Here is a 21071-nt window from a genome sequence, read left to right on the forward strand (position 1 = left end):
TGTAACCTGTGGAGAGCAAACCAGCCTTCTTAAAGTGACTATTTTGCAAGTGAAGTTGACACCATCACAATGCTCTTAAAGAATTTCTCTTTTATTTTTCAAAAAAAATCATTATTTTGGGTAGCATTTTGTAATAGGTGTTAATGTCTTGCAAAAGTGGAAGAACCTGCTCAGCATTTATCTTCATTATAGCTTTCCTGAGAATGTGTCAAGCTACCACATTAACACTAAAAAAACCCCAACAACAAAACCTAAAGAAAGGTTATATTTAGTGTAGATTCTCTAAAGGGATTTACATTATGTCTCTACCATTTAGCTTTTGCCTTTAAGAGAGATTTTGACCACGTCAAAGCTCATACTGTTTGGCTGCCACTTAAGCAAGTTACTGCCACAGAAAGCAGAAAGCTCTGTTGTGGACATACATCAGCTCTTTTTTTTTTGTTTGTTTGGGGCTTTTGGTGGTGGTGGTAGTGTTTTTGGGGGGTTTTTTGTTGGTTTTTTTTGACATTGAACTCATGTAAGTGCAGCACCCTCAGGAAGGTGAAAATCGGTGCTTGTGAGAGAGGAATTTACCGTTCTATGTTAATGCAGGTTAATCATTAAACCAGCTGTGGCCGCAGCAACTGAAGGGCAGGCACTGTCTTTGTCACCTCCTTGCTTCAAACTTTATTATTCCATGTTTTCGTGTAGGCTGCCTGGCTTTCTTGATTATGGCTTGACTGTCACTGGTTTGGGTTGAGAATTGACAGTTCATGGGACTGACATTCTCTGAATCTCTCTGGTTTTAGTATTGACATACCCAGATACGAAGTGAGCAGTGTAGAGGGGTTTCAGCAGTAGCATCTCCTTACCCGAGTCCCCTTGAAGACTCAGTACTTTGCAACTTACTGAGCATGAACTGTCATGACTTCTTGGGACCAGGGAAAAAAGCTAATGATTCTCTACTCTCTGCCAGAGAGCTCTGTTGATTTGAGAAGCTGAATACGGATGTCTCCTGTTGTTCCCAAGTTTGGGAACGTTTCCTAAGATTCTGGTAAAAGAGATTCATACTGAATCTCTGAGTGTTTGTCCAGTGGCAAGTTAGTTATATATTTTCAACCTGGCTGTTATAATTTTTAAAATTAGTGTTGTCCTAAAACTAATTTCAAATACTTTGTGTCTCCAGATTTCAGGACTGTGAGGAAAACTACTTTTTATAAGTGGTTATTATCAGCACTGTGAAGGATCAGGCTTTGTTTTAAGCACTCATTTTAGAAATACTGTTTTGTTGTATTTCAAACTTCATATATTCTTCAACAGATGCACCTGAGAATCATCTTAGGTGAGGCCACAGCAAACATAGACCTTATTGATAGAGTTAGCAGCAGCCTGAACTTTTGCTCTAACCTCAAACAAGATTTGGACTCAGAATCACTTAGCAGTTTGAAAAAACTTGGCGACACTTCTTTTTAAACCAATCTACTCACGTTTTGCCTTCCTGGTTTCATTTGTGGAAGGCAATGGAAAGACTAAAATATTACAAGGAAGCCTGATATTTCCAGCCCAGCCAAAACCACAAAGCTTTGGAAACTCAGCCTGAAAAAAAAAAACCATAGCTGTGATTGAGCCTAGTCCTGCTTTCCTCCTGTGCTCCAAGCTTCCCATTAGCTGTACTAGCCACTTGAGGATACAGGGAATGCAAAACTGGAATCTAAGTGTTGGGCAAACTCCAAAGGGACATCCATACTTCTTATTTTAAAGGCTTTTGCTTGTTTTCTACAGCACTGCTTGACTTGCTTGCTTGTTAGCAAAAAGGTAACAGCCCTTGTTCAAACTCTGTTGGAAAGATCCTTTCCAGCATATGTGTATCTAGACTTGTATTTGCACTAATTTAAAAGGTAATACGTAACATCAATTATAACCATAACAGTTAGGACAGCCACAATGTGGCATTTCTAAACTGCCATTGGTTTAGACAAATTACTTTGCCAGGAGACTGAAATTTCCAGGGGCATTCCCATAACTTTTGCACTTTCAATGTTTTCTTTAAGCACTTTGGCATTTTCTGGTATTTATACAAGATGATTTTATAGTATTGCAACCCAAAAGAAAAGTGTAGCCTTTTGTTGGCATACAGCTAGTGTTACTCTTTACGGTTTGCCAACAGGGATTTTCTACCATCTAATTAAATTGAAGCTACAAATGTTTTTTATATGTGTGCTTATATCCCTTGATTGTATGAACTTTTTTTTTTCCCCCTCCCCTGTCTGTTGCATGTGGGTGTTGTGAACTCCTTCAGTACTGGAATGGAAAGTTCATTCGATTGCACGTAGTTAAGTAAATAAAAATGTAAAATGTAGGTCTAAAATGGAGGGTTTAAAACTGCAGTAAATTCACGCTGTTGTGAAACCTGTTATCAGAATTTCCATGTAAAGATAGATGTTTACTTAAACAGTCAAAATGCACACTAAATGTAGCTTCCAATGACTTTGAGTGCTGGGGGACACATACATGCTGTGAAAATTTAGCATCAATCTATTAAAACTTTAATTATATTTCTTAATTATCTCCAGCCCTTCTGCCCAAGATTGGGTTGTAGTGAGCTGCTTGAGAGATGTAAAAGCCAGATTTTAACTGCTTTGAGGAACTAGGTCCTAACTAACTTCTAATTTGGAATAAAGTATGGATTAATAAATAAAGAGAGAGAAAGTAAGTAAAATTCTAAGTCAGAAGTTGAGCAAAGGAAAGAAAAAGGGCGTAAGTTAACAAAATGAGAGACCAACAATGCTGGATCAGAATAAATGCAGGCAGTAAAGCTGTTCTGTTTTATATACATACAGAAATGCAACCCAGAAATAAAGATTAAAAATATTGGGGTGGAGTAAAAGCTAATTGAAATAATTAAGAGAGCTTATTTTCTTTCTTTTCTTTCTCTTTCTGCTTCTTTCTTTCTGTTTCTCCTTACATTTTCTTTTTCTTTTCTTTCTCTCTCTGTACATAAAATATATTTCCTTATTTAATATATAAGACTTATATTCATAGCTAGCCAGCAGAGCCAAAGAAATCTGATCTCTCATCTTATTCCTCTGTCCATGTGAGTGAACAAGTTAACTCAAATTTTTGTGTAGTGCAAATTCAAAACACTCCACGTTAGTCCCACAGCCAGGTATATACTTTGTTCCTGATCTGGTAAGGTATATAGGATTGATCTCTTCCCTAAGACCATGATCAGTGCCATTGACATCAATTAATGTGGCAATTAGTTCTGTGATTAGTACGAAAATCACATTATAGTTTTTTTAAGGTGTTCGCAGGTTTTTAGTCAGAATTTTCTACTGTCATGCTTCTTGCTGTTGTTTGCTTATCTCTATATTGTTTCCTTTTCCTTATTCTGCAACTAGTCATCACCCAAGCTAAATGCCCGATCCCACTGATTTCCAAAAATGAACACAACGCTCGCATCCTCATGCCATTCACTCAGCTCATGTGTTACATCCTATTCTGCTTTTCTGGGGCTGTCTTATCAATCGGATTGTAGCTCTTTCAGGTTATGCCACCTACTAGTTTACATTCCATATTACCTGCCAAAATGGAAGCGTTCCCAACTGGTGGCTGTGCAGTATTGTGATAACCATTCTGTGAACACTCTTAATAGCCTTTACCTTTTTAGTGTTGAGCTTGTGCATCCAGTATTGAATAAGAAAGACTGAAGGGTACTTAGTGCACCACGGGAGTGACCCTTACTTCACTGGGTATACTACCATAAGACTAAATGAGAGGGGGAACCATGATCCACCAGTAGTTTTAGGTTCCAGACATCCAGATATTTTAAAGGGAAGCCTAGGAGCAGCTTGTAGCCTAAATACCTGTCTAAATTTGACCTTTGAGTATTCTTTGCTTTGCAGCCTCTGTAGCCATTTGTTAGTGCAAGATGCCCTGTTTCCAGGGTAATGGCTGACCCAAGCACGAGTAGCTGCATCAATTGAAGAAGAATCAGGCATGCTTCTACTCTGTCATATGTTGAAGGTGGAAGTATTGGAATCATCCGAAACCAATGCTGATTGTTAAGGTAGAAACCACCAGAAAGCTCTTCTGTTAACTAAAACTTGTTGTTCCTTTCTCTGAATGTACATAGCTACCAAAATATCCAGCGAACTATTGCGACCGAGCGGACTGAAGATGATGTTGTAGTAAACAACAGGGTGGAGAGAGTTCCCACTGGAGGAGGAAGTGACTCTGAGGCAGAGCCTTCCCAGCCAAGCTCAGGTATGGGGACAAAAGCTACTGAGTGCATGGTTGGGGCCATTCAGCGATGGCATTCAGTTCTGGGGAAAGCTGCATTTCCACAGGAGACCAGAACTTTATTATACCGGGTTGCAAAAACTAATTAAAAGAGAAGAGGTTTAGACTTGAGGCTGTGGGTTTTAGACCTGAAGCTATAGGTACAAAGCTAGATACAAAGGGCCTCCGTTCTTTTTTAACAACTACTAAGACAGACAAAGCATTTTTACTATAGTAAAGGGCTATTTGAAATTAAAATGGAAAAGACATCTGTTTTTTACTCTCCTTATTAGCTGCAAGAATGAAACTGTCTTGTTTTGCTGCCATATGGTTTTTATCTTGGGGCACTGCAGTTTGTTCTGTCCGGGCACGGCTTCTGTGCTGCCATTTGCCCATGTGGTGGCACCTGCAGTGGCCCTGGCATCAAGTTTACCTGTGTTTATAAAGCTGCAATTTTGTGATACCTGTGAGCTGATCTAAGCGTGGGCTGCCACTGCAGGAGGCAAGCTGTCTTTTTACTCATCACTAACTTACGTGACAGGACCCCTTACCAGAGCAGAGAACTAACCTGACTGAAAAATAAGTTTACAGCCAGATTGGTTTTTTCATCTGACTCATTAGATGATCAGACAAGAATGAGTCTCACTGCAAAGGAGAAGAACGGGTACCCAGGGTGGGATGGGATGGAAGGGAACTCTTCTACTCTTTTTGGTAGTAGTCCTACTGATATTTTCTTAAAACATTTGTGAAACCATAGCCTAAGTGTTCATACCAGGCAAGAAACACCAGCAGACTAGTGCCCGCTATGCAACTTATAACAATGAACTGCTTTGTCTGAGAACTTGCACCACCAAAATGAACAGCCAGTTCTTTTCCTTTTGGCCACTGCTGCCTCCACCTAACTTTGTGTTCTATATTGTCTGCTGGAAATAAACCTGACTTCTTGCCATCCGCCATTCCTCTGTAAATAGCATTGGCAAAGGGAAAGAACCAACACAATCTCTGCTTGAATTTTCTTAATGTTCCATGTTGAACAGGAAGAATTACACAGAGAAATAGTGAACTAACTTAGGTTTTTTTAACAAGTTTAGAAAAACACTCAATTTTGTCTGTTTGTTTTCCTGATCCATTAGGTGTTTTTAGTTTGAAAAATCAATTTTGACCAAGAGTGTTTAATGTTTGATATTCAAAGTTTCTTTGCAATCCTTTGTATTGCAATTTATGGGAGCATTTTACCTACACTGGATCTTATAGGGAGAACCCAGTCCTGTTAGCAGCAGGAATGGAAATGAGGTACACATTGTATTATTGGCATTTAAATTATAACTAGTGTAGTCATTACTTGTAATATGGACAATCATTTACTATCATAGCTTACATAATAAAATAATAATTTAATAGGAATTCCTGCCATTAAGTATTTAGGTCAGTCTATTATGTAACATCCACGTTTTTGTTTTAACTTCGAAGAGGTAATGAATATTATATATGTCATCTTAACAGATTAGGAAATGTTTTTTGCTATAGATAATTGTTTTGCTTTTAGGAGAAAACGTGAATATTATATAAAATGTCAAGAATTAAAAGATAAAGGGTGATGTAAACCAGACTAATATAAGAAAAAGCTGCAGTATGATACATGTGCTATTTGCCTTTTCGTTTCAATTAAAAAGGTCAGAAGGAATACAATTTAGTCACATGAATCCAGATTCTAAAGCAGTATAAATCAATTTAATTCCAGCACTGGATCCAGTCTGCAGTTTTAAGTGGGTAAAATAATATGATGTGTCTAGCAGGAAGAAAAAAAGTGATAAGATTAAATCTGTATGGTTCTGTTGATGACGTCTGCATCCAATTTCCTTGGACTGCCACTAAAAAGTTGGCTTGTATTTGAAAATGCCAGAACTTCACACTCAAGCCATAATTCCATGATACAAAGTATTTTTCTGGTGGCTGTAGAAGGTCAAGGACCTCCCACCTCCACAGAGTTACATTCTCAAATGCTTAGTTCTGCTCCTGTGCTTCATGAATTGATACAGATTAAAAATAATACCTTTGTGTCTGTTTTTGTTTTCTTTACCCTACGAGTCCCCAAACCCGTGGCCTTCCAAAAATAATGCAATTACAAGTAAAGGGCAATGCTTTGCAGCACCAGCGTGGGTGTGAGTGGCTGAGCAGGGGGCTTCCTCAACCCAATCTTGCTACTAAATGCTTTCTGCTGATGAACCCCTCAGGCTGGACTGGGAAATCAGATCTCTCTAAAATCACCAGTTAGGATCTGGGTGACGGGATTGAACCAAACCATCAGCTGGTAAAAACAGTTGCATTCACACTGATATTTAGAGACAGCAGTAGATATGTTTTATATCATAGACACAGTTTTATAACATACAGTACAGAAAAGCATCTGGCTCCCGTGCTGCTACTGTAAGCACTGCATCACTAACCATGGGCAGGATGTCTACCAGTTTGCCAGCAGGCTTGTCTTGGAAATACAAAGAAGGTAAGTGCATCAGGCAGGACAGTGAGTTTTTTATACTGTCACTTTTGCAGGTGTTCATTAGAGGTTAAATAATAGACTGCACTTGCCACTATGTTAATAAGATTTTGTTGCTTTTTTTTTTTTTTCCTGTCCAGAGATTAGGAGGGAAGGTTCCCTTTCTCCTGTGAATTCTCAAAAAATCACCTTGTTGCTGCAGTCTCCAGCTGTGAAGTTCATCACCAATCCTGAGTTCTTCACTGTGCTGCATGCAAACTATGTGAGTAATTATGATTTGTTTTCTCACACAACTGATTTCTGAATCCAAATGCTGCACCTCAGGTCATCGGGGAGAACACAGTGAATTTGAATTGCGTGACTTGGGGTCTTTTCTGAGTACCAGACCAGGCTGGGGACAGTACAGACAGGCTCCTCCAAGGAGACTCTTGTTGGGATTCTGCCTCATACAAGGAATTCCCTGGCACAGAAAAGCTCTTTAACGTTATCCTTCCAGAATAAGCAGGAAGCCTTGGTTTCAGCTTGGTTGATTCCATTGTCTGTTGCTGCAGGGTGTGAGGTTGTTGCCTTTTGAGCAATGTTCCTGAGACATCTTACTTGGATACCAGAGGTCTCAGGAAAAAGGGAAAAAGTTAACTCATGCAGTTTACGCTCCCAAGAAGCATGTGGGCATAATACAGTGAAAGAAATACTGCCTTGAGTCAGTGTAGCTATTTTGGAAAAAATAAGAATTAAAATGAATTTTCAGAATGCAAATAACTTTTTTCTCTCATTAATGCAATAAATCTGCATGTTTTTTACAAACCTGATTTGGAGTGGATAAAATGTAACAATAGGTCAACCAGGAGGAAACAGGGAAATCTCACAAGGAGATGCAGTCCAGGTTTTCCATACCTTGAGTGTAGTTCATCTGCATGTGACTTCTGAATATTTGGAAAGTCATCCATTTCTGGGTAGGGATGACCTTTCTTTTTGAAGGGAAAACAAAGTAAAACACTTCAAGAGTTGCCTCAGCACAGGTCTTTAGCTAAACTACAGACAACAAGTTTTAGCTGTGGTGCTTTGTGGATTGAAGCCAGATATCCATCTGCAAGCATCCGCCAGAAATTATTGCCCATGAAATCCTGCAGAGGAAGGGATATATTAACTTATCTGACATTACCTGAACTGGGTTATGGGGTGCACGTAATTTCTTCCATTGACAGGGTGATAGATAATGATTTATAGCTGGGAGCAGTATCGTTTTCATTTGGCGTAGTTGTTTGCAAAATGTGCAACTGATTTCATAGTGTAAGGAACAGAGACTGTTCACAAGGGACTGAATGCCAATTTTATTTCTCACTGAAACAAAAAAAGCCAAGAGAGGCCTTTAGTTTGAGCCTATAAAGTTGTCTCTAATATGAGAGCCAGAATAATCTATTGAAACATCTGTCAAATGGTCATACAGATTCCACTTGTACAGAAATAATGGCCCACATAACTTTTGCCTTAACAAGGTTGTAATATTTTAACCACAAGCCCCTATTAAAATTTCAAGCTATTAATTGTGCCAATGAAGTTGGGATTGGAAAATATTATCCAGCAGTTAGAATTAAAAGAGAAAGGCTCTAATTTTTCAGATGTTTTATTTCCTTGGAGAGATAAAACTACATTACTTTTTTTGTTTTCCTAGTGCAGCTAAGGGATACTCACACAATCATTGATCACACATTAGATCAAAATACAACTTCTGTCATGGGCTAGGCTGGGATCTTAGCAAAATGTGACCATGAAGCTTTCCTGGGTTATAATGAGGTCATATCTTCGGGGCAGAGGTCATACCTCTGTGATTTCTTAACATTTACTAACTCTTGCCATAATTAGGGACCCTGTGCTGCAGTAGTACTCTCTTCTCAGTGCTACCACCACAATAAATCCTTAAATAATAAAGATAGTACTTGTAAATGTTTGATTGAATTATAGTGGTTACATGCATTAAAAGTACAGAGCAACAGAGAATTTAAAGCTGTTGGGTCAGATTCTCTGAACAGATTACAGGTGCGTGCACTGGGGCTCACTTCACTGGAGATGCGAGTCCTCCTGTGATCCTTTATTACTCTAATGAGTAATTAAATCCGTTGGGCTGACCAGCAGAACCAATGCACTCATTTTGTCTCTAGTGAAATGCTCAGAAGGGTTGCAGATGTTTGTAAAGCTTCCTACCCTGTCTTGGGTAGCTTTTTCCATGCAGTAGAAGATCCCAAGAGTAGCCTGTGGATGAGAAAAGGTGTTGTCACCACAAGTGTGTTTTGTGGTGCTCTGTCATTGAATACACTGTGGTAATAAATACAGTTCACTGTGGTCCCTGTTCTGCAACGAGATCAGCACTGACTCACTCAGAACTGCATCAGGGCATGTTCCTCTAAGAGGTGTATTTAATGTACATTGTGAGATACAACTGGCTGCCTGAGGGGTAGCATTCATCTGACTCATGAAAACATCTCCATCAGACATGCTTTGTAGTCGTTGCAGAAACAAAAATTCAGTTCTAGGAAAGGACTCCTTTCAAAATAGCCAATTGAAAGTGTCTCTTTCTGTCCTGTGGCTATAAAGTGACCATAAATAAGGTAGCATGCTTAGATGTAGATATCTGCACTGCAGTCCTCTTAAGTTCATGAATCTTATCATATACATCTTGCTTTGAATTATAGCATAAATACGTGTTCACAGCAGTCTTTGCATCTCTCTGGCATCATCCAGTCACACAGGTGGGGTTTCTGTTGACCAGTGAAAGCAATGGAATAGGCACAACTACATCTTGAGTGTGTGGTGTTTTAGCTGACCGTCTTTTTGGAGTGCATTAGAAAAGCAGTTTATGCACAAGCTAACTATGCATAACGTGTGGGATGTTTCCCTTTCCAGATTGTATTTCTTAATTCTGGGTGTTCATGGAAAGTAGTCATCAAATCAAAACAATGAGATGGAAGTGATTCTTCACTCTAACAGGATTTGTTTCAGTTCTTTGGGCATACGTCCCATGAAATAACCAAGTATGTTGTTTTGACATCAGAACTGGTTTTCCTCACTTCTGTTTTCCATCTCGTAGAGTGCCTATCGAGTCTTCACTAACAGTACCTGCTTGAAGCATATGATTCTGAAGATCCGTAGAGATGCTCGTAATTTCGAGCGCTATCAGCACAACAGAGACCTGGTAAATTTTATCAACATGTTTGCTGATACCCGACTGGAGCTTCCTCGTGGCTGGGAGATAAAAACTGACCAGCAGGGCAAGGTAAGAGTGCCAACAAAACCAATCACTCGTTTAACAGAGCTCATCAGACTACAGGATTACCAAAGGTTCCTTCCTTCTTGACTCAAAATTGGTGAAAATTTGGTTTAAACAACACAAGCAGCAAACAGTTCTTTTAGAAGCAGAAAAGGCTTCAATAACAAGTGCTTAAAATCACAGTGGTGACCCTCTAGCTTTCTGTGGAATATCACACCATAGCCAAGACAGCACTGGACTAACAAAAATGTTGAAGCCAGAGTTTAGGTCTGTCATTACAGAAAAATTTGGGTTAGTGTCTCTGCCTTCAATGAAGCTTTGCTGAGTGACTGCTGGAACCACCAAACAGGCTAAAGCAGCGTTCCCCAGTAGTTTTATTCTCTTATGTCTTGTTTACTTCATGGCTATTGCACGTGATTTTGACCTATGTAGCTTCAAGTGTTTTCCAAGAGCTATTCTAGCTTCAACTGAGAAAGTCCTGTGATTTGGAGGTGTCTTCTATGGACTGCACCTAACCAGGGTATTTCTGATACACGATTGCCAGTGGTTTTCACTTCATGGTCCCACAATACCATCACAGTGTTGGCAGTCGTCTTACAAAAAAACATTGTTCCTGTGTGTTTCAGTCTTTCTTCGTTGACCACAATAGCCGTGCTACCACTTTCATAGATCCCAGGATCCCGCTGCAGAATGGTCGTCTCCCTAATCATCTGACTCACCGGCAACATCTTCAGCGACTTCGTAGCTACAGCGCTGGAGAGGTAATTGTGCTAGTATCGATACAGTTACTTTTGACAGCAATCTTCTGCAGCAGTAAAAGTACTTCTTATCGTTGAAGTGCATTTAAACAGACTGTCTTTTGCATTTTTCTTTTCCAAAGGAAATAAGGCATTTTTTTCTTCCTGAAGTGTTTCTCTCAGAGCTTGCTAATAATGAAGGTTTATATTTTGACCATTTTCAGAATAAAATAATAAACAAGTAAAGCTAAATAACCAAAGTGAAATGATGACAAAATAGATTTGAAAAGAAGAATCCATATTTGACACCCTAGTCTTGCTTTAGTAAAGTCATTCATTATTTTTATAGCCTGTTACTTCAGCAGCCTCGTGTGTTTCTTCATTCCTCACTGTGACACTGTGCTCTGAAAAGATATACTCCCTAGCAGTAGTGTTATGATGTATGTTGAGGTTTGCCTCCCTAGCTTTCAATCACATTAAACATCTTTCCTGTGTTTCATGGGGATGATTTTTCTCACTGAGGGCCATGGACAGGATTGCTAGAAGCATAAATCCGGGGTTTGTATTGGGGATTTAAGGAAGAAAAATACCGGCAATCAGATTCTTCATATAGGAAATCCATACGATTGAAGATTTGTAAAGATTGAAGCTGAATAGGAGTAGAGATGTATGATGGCCAAAGGATCTTCCTCTGCTGGAAAAACATCCAGAGAAATGCTTGTGAAATTAACACTGAAGTTTATTGCAGCAGGACCAGCCTGAACACCTGCCACTGCCAAATGGGGCTGGGATCAGGAGCTGGCTGGGGTGTGAGGGTAGTACTTCAGGACCAAAGGCAGAGCGGGTGTGAATAGCTTGGGTAGGTTTTCCCCATCTTGGGTGAATACGGCAATGTGTTTTCTGAAGATAGAAGTGTGTCAGTGGGTCTGTTTCAGTCATATCTCCCCACCAGCTTAGCAGCTTCGCTTTGCCAACAGCCTGCAGTTCAGTGTTGCTGTTGTGACTGAATTACTGTCAAGAATGTAAAGGTCACCTGCATGATGATTGATATTTGGGCCCATGCTTGCCTGGAGACTTGCTCACAAATTCACTATGTCAGGGACAGAAGCACCACTGAGCAGCTCAGATGACCTAGCCCAAAAAATACACTGGTTTTGCAAGTGCTGGCAAGGCTGGCAAAGAACAATTTGCAATAAACCCAGAATATTGAGTACAGGGAAGGGAGTGAAAAGCACTAGTACTTTTCTATGTAGTGATTCATCAGGGAAATTGTAAACTGCTCATTGAGGCCAATGATTTGGCCTGACCAGCCAGTGAAACAGGGCCTTCTGTCTTGGGAGCCATCAGCGCTGGCATCTTCATCTCAGCCTTGGTGGCCCAGGTCCCACAGTGCTTCTGCATCCTTGTCGTAGTCAGTAGCTTCCCCTCTGGAACTATCTCCTGCTCTGCTGGAAGGACTCCCATTGATTTCCAAGGACTCTGGATCGGTGCCTAAAAGCCCACCATTTACAAGGAAGAGATTCATCCCTTGGCAACTCAGCCCATTTATTAAGAGCCACGTTCTGTGCCATTTCTTCCAAGTGTATTTGGATGTGCTTTTGTCCTATAAATCATGTCTGTAGAGACACACTTGGGGCTTTGTCCTGGCCATGTGTCAGCTGTCTGCAGTCCAGCTGGTTTCTTTGCCGAGCAGGTGGTGTGGCCTCTGGAATCTGTCACCAGGACAGTACTGAAGGACCAAGAAAGACAACCACCAGTTTTGTATATTCTGTACAGATGTCAAACGAGCCTGAAGGAGAGAAGGAGAGCAGAACAGTGCAGCTTCAGTCCTGATTGCTTGCGGGTGCTAGAGGGTATAGAAAAGAGCTAGGGCAATGAGAGGAAAAACTCTGTCCCCTGCCTTGGCACACACACCTGATATCATGCCCAAGTGCCAAAATGAGTGTCATGTGGACTTCCCAGGGACTTTGTGACACTGAGTGATCGATCAGTTGAGGAAAAAGCAGACAGAAATCATAAGCAGGTGAGCCCAAAGTGGGGAAAAAAAAGTGCCACAAGTTCACACATTCAGAGATGGCTCATAGCTGAGTCATCATAAAGAAATCATTATAGTTCTAAGAAATTTTCATCTCAGTACTCAACAGTGGACAGGAAGACAAATGTAATGCCTGGAATTCTTAGAAAATTAATAGAAAGATCTGTTTAATCTAGGAGACACAGGCATTACAAGAACTAAGTTTTGGTAGTAAAAGCCAACCAATTCCATCAAAATAAGGCAGGGTTGAAATTCAGCGGGAATAGTTAACCATAGGAACTAATGATTACGTGGGTATTGGGTCTACATTTCTTCATAGTTTCAGGCCAAAACACAGTGCAAAAGCCAGTTCTGTCTTAATCATCAGCAAGTTTCCGAGCTCCCTAGCCAGGGGCAGTGCAGTGAGTAAGCTGTGGTGCCGAAGACAGTAATCTTCTTCCCTCCCTCCTATGACATCCATGGATCTTCTGAATCCTTTTGGCTTATCAAAATGTGGCCTTGATTCCTGTGTTGTTGAACAGAGTGCCTTACAATACTAATATAGAATTGATTTTTAGTATTTCGAACATAATTTTAAAACTCCCTCATGAAACTGGAACATTAAAATGTGCTTTCTCAAATATGGCAGTTTGCTTTATGACATATGAAATTCATTCTCAGTAGAGAATGGAAATAGCAATTGCACAGCTTCTATAGAAGGCTGGCTGTTGCTTCCAAGTACTTTTATTCAAGGCCTACCCCAGCTGTTAACAGACCAAGTGGAGATTAAAACTGCGCTTTCTCCCTTAATCTCTGTATGGTGGGTTGTGTCTTAAAAAAGTATCTGTGCACATAATAGTACTCCATTTCCCTTTTCTGAGAAAGGAAGCATCCATTTCATAAACTAATTGGTAATATTTATTCTTTTCTTCATGTTGAAGTATTCTTCTAAAGGAAGGACCCCTGTAAAATCTTTTGATATCCACCCGAGTAGACTCTTGATTTTAAATGGTGTTATATATAAATTTGACCAAAATGCTACAGATGCTTGTGTAAGCACTTCTTTAAGGTTATCAATCTTTTACAGGAAAAAGGTGGTTGATGCTACTCTTGGTTACCAGATTTTTGACAGTAAAGTTCAGGTAGCTGTCCTGGCCGTCGGGAACTAAAAGAACCTAGGTCACTGTGTTTGTTCCCCTGTGCCACTGCTATGAACAGAACAGGTCAGGAGCACTTTCTATTCCCTCTAAGGGACTTCCCATCTGCAGTGGGAATCAGCATGCATGATTACAGGGTAGAGATATTAAAGACAAAAAGAAGAAAGAAACAGGCATCCATAATGGAGAGGCAAGAATTTCTGGTTAGCAAGAAAAGCAGAGGAGGTACTGGAATATGTAAATCCACTTACTGACCCAAAGTGCAACAAGCAAATAGCAGGATTAAACAGGCAGGAGCCTCCCAAATCCAGCGATGATACAGAACCCAGGAAAGGATATTATATCATTGAAAGGCTCCTGTGATAGTCTGGACTCTCCACTCTGGTTGCAGCATCCCAATATCAATTGTCAACCTGTTAAGCCCTGCCATAAATCTGTCAGATTACCGTGCACTAGATGAACCAGGTCACTAAATTGTTAGAGGGGCAGTCTTTTTTTTTTTAATTCACTTTTTTTTATTTAGAGTAATGCGCTAATCTAAATTAATGATTCAATTAGAAAGTCAAAGTAGACAAGGGGATTGTGAGTAAACACTGAATTGGAGCAATCAATTGTACTATATTAGCTAAAAGATTGGAAAGAGGAGTGTTAGCAAAATGGAAGTTAATTAGACGGCTGGGAATTTTCCTGTTGTGTTGCCAGAGAAAAATTGCTTAGAGGAGTAAATGTGTAAAGACTATGATCCAAACACAGCATTAGCAATGCCTAATGATGGTGTTGAAGAGAAGCACAGCACCACAGAGTGTGCAGTTTACTATGTTAAGGTGCATACAGAACTGGATTCTTACAATATAGATGACTTCAGCTGTTAAATCTGAATTGGGAAGAAGGGAAGAGGGGAGTGAAGGTTTCTTTTCATGGGCTTTAGACATGTTTTCTTTCAGAATTCTTGCTTTAGGAGAAATATGTTCAGGCACACAACTCAGCAGCACTGGAAAGCTAGCCAAAAGAAAAAAGAAAAAAAAAAGAACAAGGGGAGGATCCAGCCCCAGGCTGGCCAGAAGTACCATGTGTTCCCAAGTGACCCGCAAATACCAGCTGGTGCCAATTTTTATGGGAGATGGGTGTTTAACTCCTCTGTTTCTCCTCCCTTTCCCCCTTCCTATCTTCTCTTCAGTAAATCTATGTCCAGCAACAAGGGCATAGGATTTGTCTTTGCCAAGGATGAGTCAGAGAGCATCCTTACAAACAGGCTTACCCACCGTCCACGCTCCCATACAAGCCCATTCTACAAGAAGCTGGGGAAGCTCCACTGTGGCAATGGATTACAGGGCATCTCTTGCACCTCAATTTCCTCCTGCTTCCACAGCATGGAGTGAATGCCAGAAAGGCCAGATGGTGCCTGCCAGGGTGGATGCCTGGGTCACAGGGCGAAAGCTGCCTAAGCCTGAGCTAAACTTGTGGTGCCAGTTGGCCCACGGGGTGGGGGGGGGTGGGAAGGAGGCAAAGGCAGGAGATTTGGCACAGCACAAAGGGACTTGCTGAATTGTGTGTGACCTGCTTGAAAGTTCTTTCTGTTTTCAAAGGTGAGAAGGGTAACCAAGGTTAGCACATCATGACTATTCTCTTGTAGTCAGCAGATGCGTATCAGTATGAAATGGGTGCAAGTGAAATCGTAATTGAATGATGGAGCGAAATATTCACCGTGCACTCTCACAGCAGTTTTGTGTTTTCAATTTAACCTCTATATTGACACCTGTCAAGTGCATTGACTGGTATCTTGTTACATATAAATCCTTTATGCTTTAGGTGCTGCCAAGGTAACTTGCCAGTCACGTTTAGCTTCTCAGTTTTCATTTATATCCAGTTGGAAGACCTGGCATTTGGCTGTACCACTGAAAATGGGTTGGCACCATTTGCTTGGATGCAGACCTAATAATTTAAAATACTGGAGTAGGGGCAATTTCTTCCTTAAGTGATTGCCAAGTACTTCGATTTGTGCAGTGAGAAAGGAGCAGCTAGCAGGCCAGCAGAATGTCAATTGGGATTCCTAATGCATCTTGACCTGATACAGGGTATCCTCCCAGTGATTTTGTGGCAGTGCTCCTCTGTTGGCTTCACCATGGCCGTGTTCCGGAGGAACACCTATGAGAGAGAGGGGTTGGTTCCCCTCAGCTTGCACAAGTCTCCTAAGACTTAGGCAGCAAGTAATGCCTCACTGAAGACAGATTGCCAGACCTCATTGTAGGGCTTCTAACATCCTCAAACCTCAGTGTTTTCCCACCTTTTAATGTATCTGCCTTCCTGACATGATTCCCTTCACTGGATACTGTTTTAGAACAGTGACATTCTTTAAGTGACTCAGTTAAGTAGTAGTGATAAATTTCATACTTACTACACTTTTTATCAGCTCTTTGGATTATGTTCTTTTTTCAATGTATGCAATTCAACTTCTATTTCTGGTTATTTAAGTTAGGCACCCTCCTTTTGTGATGATAAAGTTCGTTGATCTGTGATCTACATAGGTATTTACTTCCTCATGTTATTTCTATTTTTAAATTTTAAATATTTCTAATTTTAAAATTCCCTTCAACAGCGTTGCATGAACTTGTTGCAGTGTTGTGGGGTGTTTTTTTTTTCTTTTCTCAAATTAACATTGCTGTAAAAACCTTGAACTGTATCAAGTTACGCTAGAACAGACTTTATGATATTACAGAGATCTTGCTTTCATTCAGCCAAAGAACTCCCTCACTGCAATACTTATATTCACTTGCATTTACTTCTGGATTCTAGTGCCTTCGCTGCAGTATCAAAGAGGTGTGGTAGCGGTGGATGATGGTGGCCCTCCATTTAGAAGCAGAGAATTACCTGCCTATTTTGACTAAAGTATAAAGCTATAATTTTCATGCAAGCTTTCTGTCCTTCCGTCAGTCAGCATCATGGACCATTCCAAAGGTCACAGAAGTAAAGATGAGAAGCCTCTTTATGGCCTGATGTGCTGCTGATGGTCAGGTTTGATCATTCTTTCCCTTTTCTCTGATGTTGTAGGCCTCCGAAGTCTCTCGAAACAGAGGAGTTACTCTGTTGGCCAGACCAGGCAATAGTCTCGTAACAGCTATTCGAAACCAGCACCATCATGAGACATTACCTCTGGGTAAGCAAAGTTCAAAGCCATGCTCACAAAGATGCTTTTTAGAACTCCTCACCAACCACATGCACTACCTTGTGTTGCCCTGTGCCTCACTAGCAGTGCAGCCAGTGTGCCCCTGCACAGTCATTGTGACAATGGTCAATAAAGTCTCTGTACTTTCCCCCCCCCTCCCCCCCATTTTCCAGCTTACAATGACAAGATTGTTGCATTTCTACGCCAACCCAACATTTTTGAGATGCTGCAGGAGCGTCAGCCCAGCTTGGCCAGAAACCATGCACTCAGGTACCACTTTTTTCCAGACTGCTGAAACCAAGTTCCAGGAATGATTTCTTGTAGAGTGGGGGAAAACAAATTCTAGTAACTGTAGTACAGAAGATGAACTTAAGCCCCTATGGACCTGTCACCATTAAAGGGTTCGTGTGGACCACCAGAATCTGTGTAGTCACCGTAGTTATTTTCCACAGACACTCAGGAAGGAAAAAGAACCAAAATAACTATGGGCGAACAGTGACATTTCCATTCTAAGTATTACTGAGTAGCAGCAGCTATGCTTTTCAGAAGATAGGGGTAACATTGTGTTTGGATGGAAGTCAGCAGCAAAACCCCCACAACTTCAGCAGAACCAGGATTTTACCTAATGGATGGATTTACACCCATGCATGGACATAGTCACCCTAGATTTTGTAAAGAAATAGGAACATTATGAAGTAAATTGTACTCTTGTCTTTAATCTTTCTCACATATGAATTAATGGTACTTCTTTCCAAAGTAATTAAATTGTATCTTTCTTTTTCTTATGCCCATTCCTTTCCTAACAGGTTTAAAAAACAAATAAAATAAAATTTAAAAAAAAAAAAAAAAACAGAACCAAAAGCCAATACAGTTTAAACTCATTCTAATTCCAAAAGTTAAATTAATTGTTTTGGCCAAGAACCTAAGCTGGCGTTAGTCAGCCTCAGCAATGCCAGTGTGCACCAGCTAAGAGTTTGACCAAGAATCTAGTTCGTACTGTGCAGTAAAAGACGTGGCTGTGGGACTGGCGGGGGAGGGGAGGAAGAGCAAGGGGAGAGCCTTCAAGGTCCTGCAGCGCAATTCCTGCTGATAGTCTTACTGGCTGGCAGCTTACCTGTGAGAGCCAGACAAAGAGTTCTTTGGGTGTAAGGATTAGACTTCCTTCCTGGAGGAATTAATGCGTTCAAATAAAATGAGGGAGACAGAATGAAAAATGCTCCCGGTATTCATGATGTACATTTCTGTAACTGAGAATTTTTTGTCTTCACCATCAATTTATTCCAGACTAATTTTTTTTTCTCACCTGTAGTTTGAATTCTCATTTCTCAGAGAACAGATGTGGCTTTTATCTCCTTTTGAGCAGAGAACAAAATTGACTAGTGATAGGGACTAGACAGCTTAGCCAGTGCGTAATGAGATTTGTAACAGGATATTGAGCCCTTCGCCTCCGGGTCATTGCTTTGATTATACCTTATGTCAGGAGTGATCCCAGGCTACCGCCTCACACTCATACAGCATGTATTAAGCAAATTCGTAGGAGACAAATGTCGATCTTTTACAGGGCTTGATTCTGCAATACATTGCAGCCTCACCCAGCAAGGTGCTAAAGCACAACCTTGACTTGATACTAGAATAAATATTCTTGGACACTGCAATATGCTTTAGAAGCACACTGACAGACTTGGGGTGTAGATCTCCATCTCCATTATCCTCATCTTGCTGGTAGGATCCTAGCCTGTTTCCCATTCCTTATTAGCATTCCTTTAAACAACAAACTGTATGATTTTGCACATGTACTGTATAACATCTATGTGATCATTTAATATCAAATATATGTTAGAGTGTTTTTTGCCAGATAGAACTGACAGAGGTAAAGGAAGTGGTATGATGTGAAATTCTCTTAATGAAAGGTGGTATATTAGTTGCAGCCTTAAACAAAAAGTCTGTCTGTCAGTGACCTTAGCACTACACATGCGCTTGTAGGACTAAGAATCACTCTGTTTTCTAAAATACAGTATAAAATCTCTTGCTTTTGTATCAGGGAACTGAGTGATATAAATAGATATTTTTTTCAAGTTTGTTAGTGAGATTAGAGAATGAATCAGGCAGTTGTTTGCCATTTTTGTAAGGAGAGAAATGGGAACTGGCAAAATACCAAGGAATAACAACTGTGTGCATGGTTCACGCCTTGATAGTGGCAGGTTTTCTTCTTTCTCTTTCTTCTCAATAATACCATTTATGTTACAGGGAGAAGATCCATTACATTCGGACAGAGGGTACACATGGGCTTGAAAAGTTGTCTTGTGATGCAGATTTAGTAATTCTGCTGAGGTAATCAATTTGATCAAAAGCATAATGTAATTACTTATGGTACCAGAGAAGCTGGCTGGCTTTTTCTCAGCATAATTGAAAAGATTTTATTAAGTCTTCCGGGTCATTTGTAATTAGAGTAGAATTCATTTTTACTGATAGTCACCCAAAATAATACAGCCAGAGTATATCTGTCAACTGTTACTTCCTGAAAGGCAGCCTCCATCAGTGCAGTAAACTCTGTCCCCAGCCAGCTTAGTCAATGTAGCTGTTACTGTCAGGTAGCAGATAAAAAAGAATCAGGTCAAGATGTTTCCTTTTAGTGGAAAAATTCTTGTTTCCTTTTTTTTAAAAAAAAAAAAAAAAGAGGAAAAACCTTGTCTTTCTCAGTGCAAATGACTAATGTAACTGATCATGAAATTTCTGGTTTTACCACAGCAGTGCTGCCCACACATGCAGGACCATGTCACACTAATAAAACCTCGATGTACAGTGCAGTGAGCATTGCTTGGGTAACCTAGATAAGGCTTCAGTTTTTATTAGGACCAGAGAGCTTGGTCTTTGGGCGCTAGCTACTTTTGTTCAGCACAGATAGGGACTTATTTTGTTGTCCTGTTCTTACATGGAAACCATTGCATTACCCAGGTGGTTTTGGTATGCTTAGCACTGCCTAATGCACAAAGTTTACAGCTTATTCCCCTCAACTTAATCTGAATGGTCAAAGAGCTGAGCTATATGAAAATGTATAACCCAAGAAAAACAACCTGAGAGACAGATGTGTGTATCTTTTCTTCTGGCTGCTAATGCGTTGAAGTTGCCCCTGTTTACTACATAGCCTTGGGTCATTACTCTGTATCGGCAGATTGAGCCAGTGTGTTAGCATGAAGCATCTAATAAAATTCATTTTGTTGTTCTTTGTTACTGGTGACCATGCCTGATGTGGTAAACCTGTGGATTTTATGAATCTGTAAGCTCAGAGATGCACCCAAAATTCTGACCGCAGCAGACTTGCACCATACTGCATATTTATATTCCTTCATGTGATGAATGTGAACAAAATCTCTTCCTGTCACTTTTTCCATGCAGCCTTTTCGAAGAGGATATTATGTCCTACATACCACTGCAGGCTGCCTTCCATCCTGGTTATAGTTTCTCTCCTCGTTGCTCACCCTGTTCATCGCCCCAGAATTCTCCAGGTAAAGGGATGGGGAAAACAATACAAAATCTTGCATTTGTGGTATTTCTCCTAATAGATACAAAGGAGCAGATTCAGAGCTGCCATCAGCTGCCAGCCTGCTAATTCCAGTGCTCACTCTTAATCTGACCCCGGCTGCTTTTATGCTGGATCAATTGCCATTGCTGTTACATATCTGTTGAAATGTTTACAGTAGCTGAAACACATAGATGAGAAATTGCCCATATGGAAGAAGGTATTTTCCTGCTGTTTATGTAGTTGGAAAGGATTAGGATATGAGAATGGTGCACTCCAAATAAACTCACTGACATGGAAGCACATTCATATTCTGTGATAGGAGCGAAGAGCAGCTTCCGAATCAAAGATGTATTGCAATACTTCCAGTGCTCCTTTAAAGTTCAGTCTCCTCCACTCGGTATTCCAAAGACTTTTCTTCCCAAGACTCATCTATTTTAAGACCTGAGGGGATCATC

The 21071-nt window shown here is 40.4% G+C and overlaps 1 protein-coding gene across 2 annotated transcripts in view; it reads left to right on the plus strand.

Moving 5' to 3' along the window:
* The window catches only part of HECW1 (HECT, C2 and WW domain containing E3 ubiquitin protein ligase 1), a 262858-nt gene that overhangs the window by 195407 nt on the left and 46380 nt on the right, over positions 1–21071 (plus strand). For both annotated transcript variants that reach the window (XM_037384337.1, XM_037384336.1), the window contains 8 exons: positions 4115–4245; positions 6898–7019; positions 9843–10028; positions 10649–10783; positions 16979–17084; positions 17267–17363; positions 19341–19424; positions 20490–20599. In XM_037384337.1, coding sequence (XP_037240234.1) covers positions 4115–4245; positions 6898–7019; positions 9843–10028; positions 10649–10783; positions 16979–17084; positions 17267–17363; positions 19341–19424; positions 20490–20599 — 971 coding nt within the window. The remainder of the gene's footprint in view (positions 1–4114; positions 4246–6897; positions 7020–9842; positions 10029–10648; positions 10784–16978; positions 17085–17266; positions 17364–19340; positions 19425–20489; positions 20600–21071) is intronic.

This window comes from Falco rusticolus, chromosome 4, assembly GCF_015220075.1.
Source record: "Falco rusticolus isolate bFalRus1 chromosome 4, bFalRus1.pri, whole genome shotgun sequence".
NCBI lineage: Eukaryota > Metazoa > Chordata > Aves > Falconiformes > Falconidae > Falco > Falco rusticolus.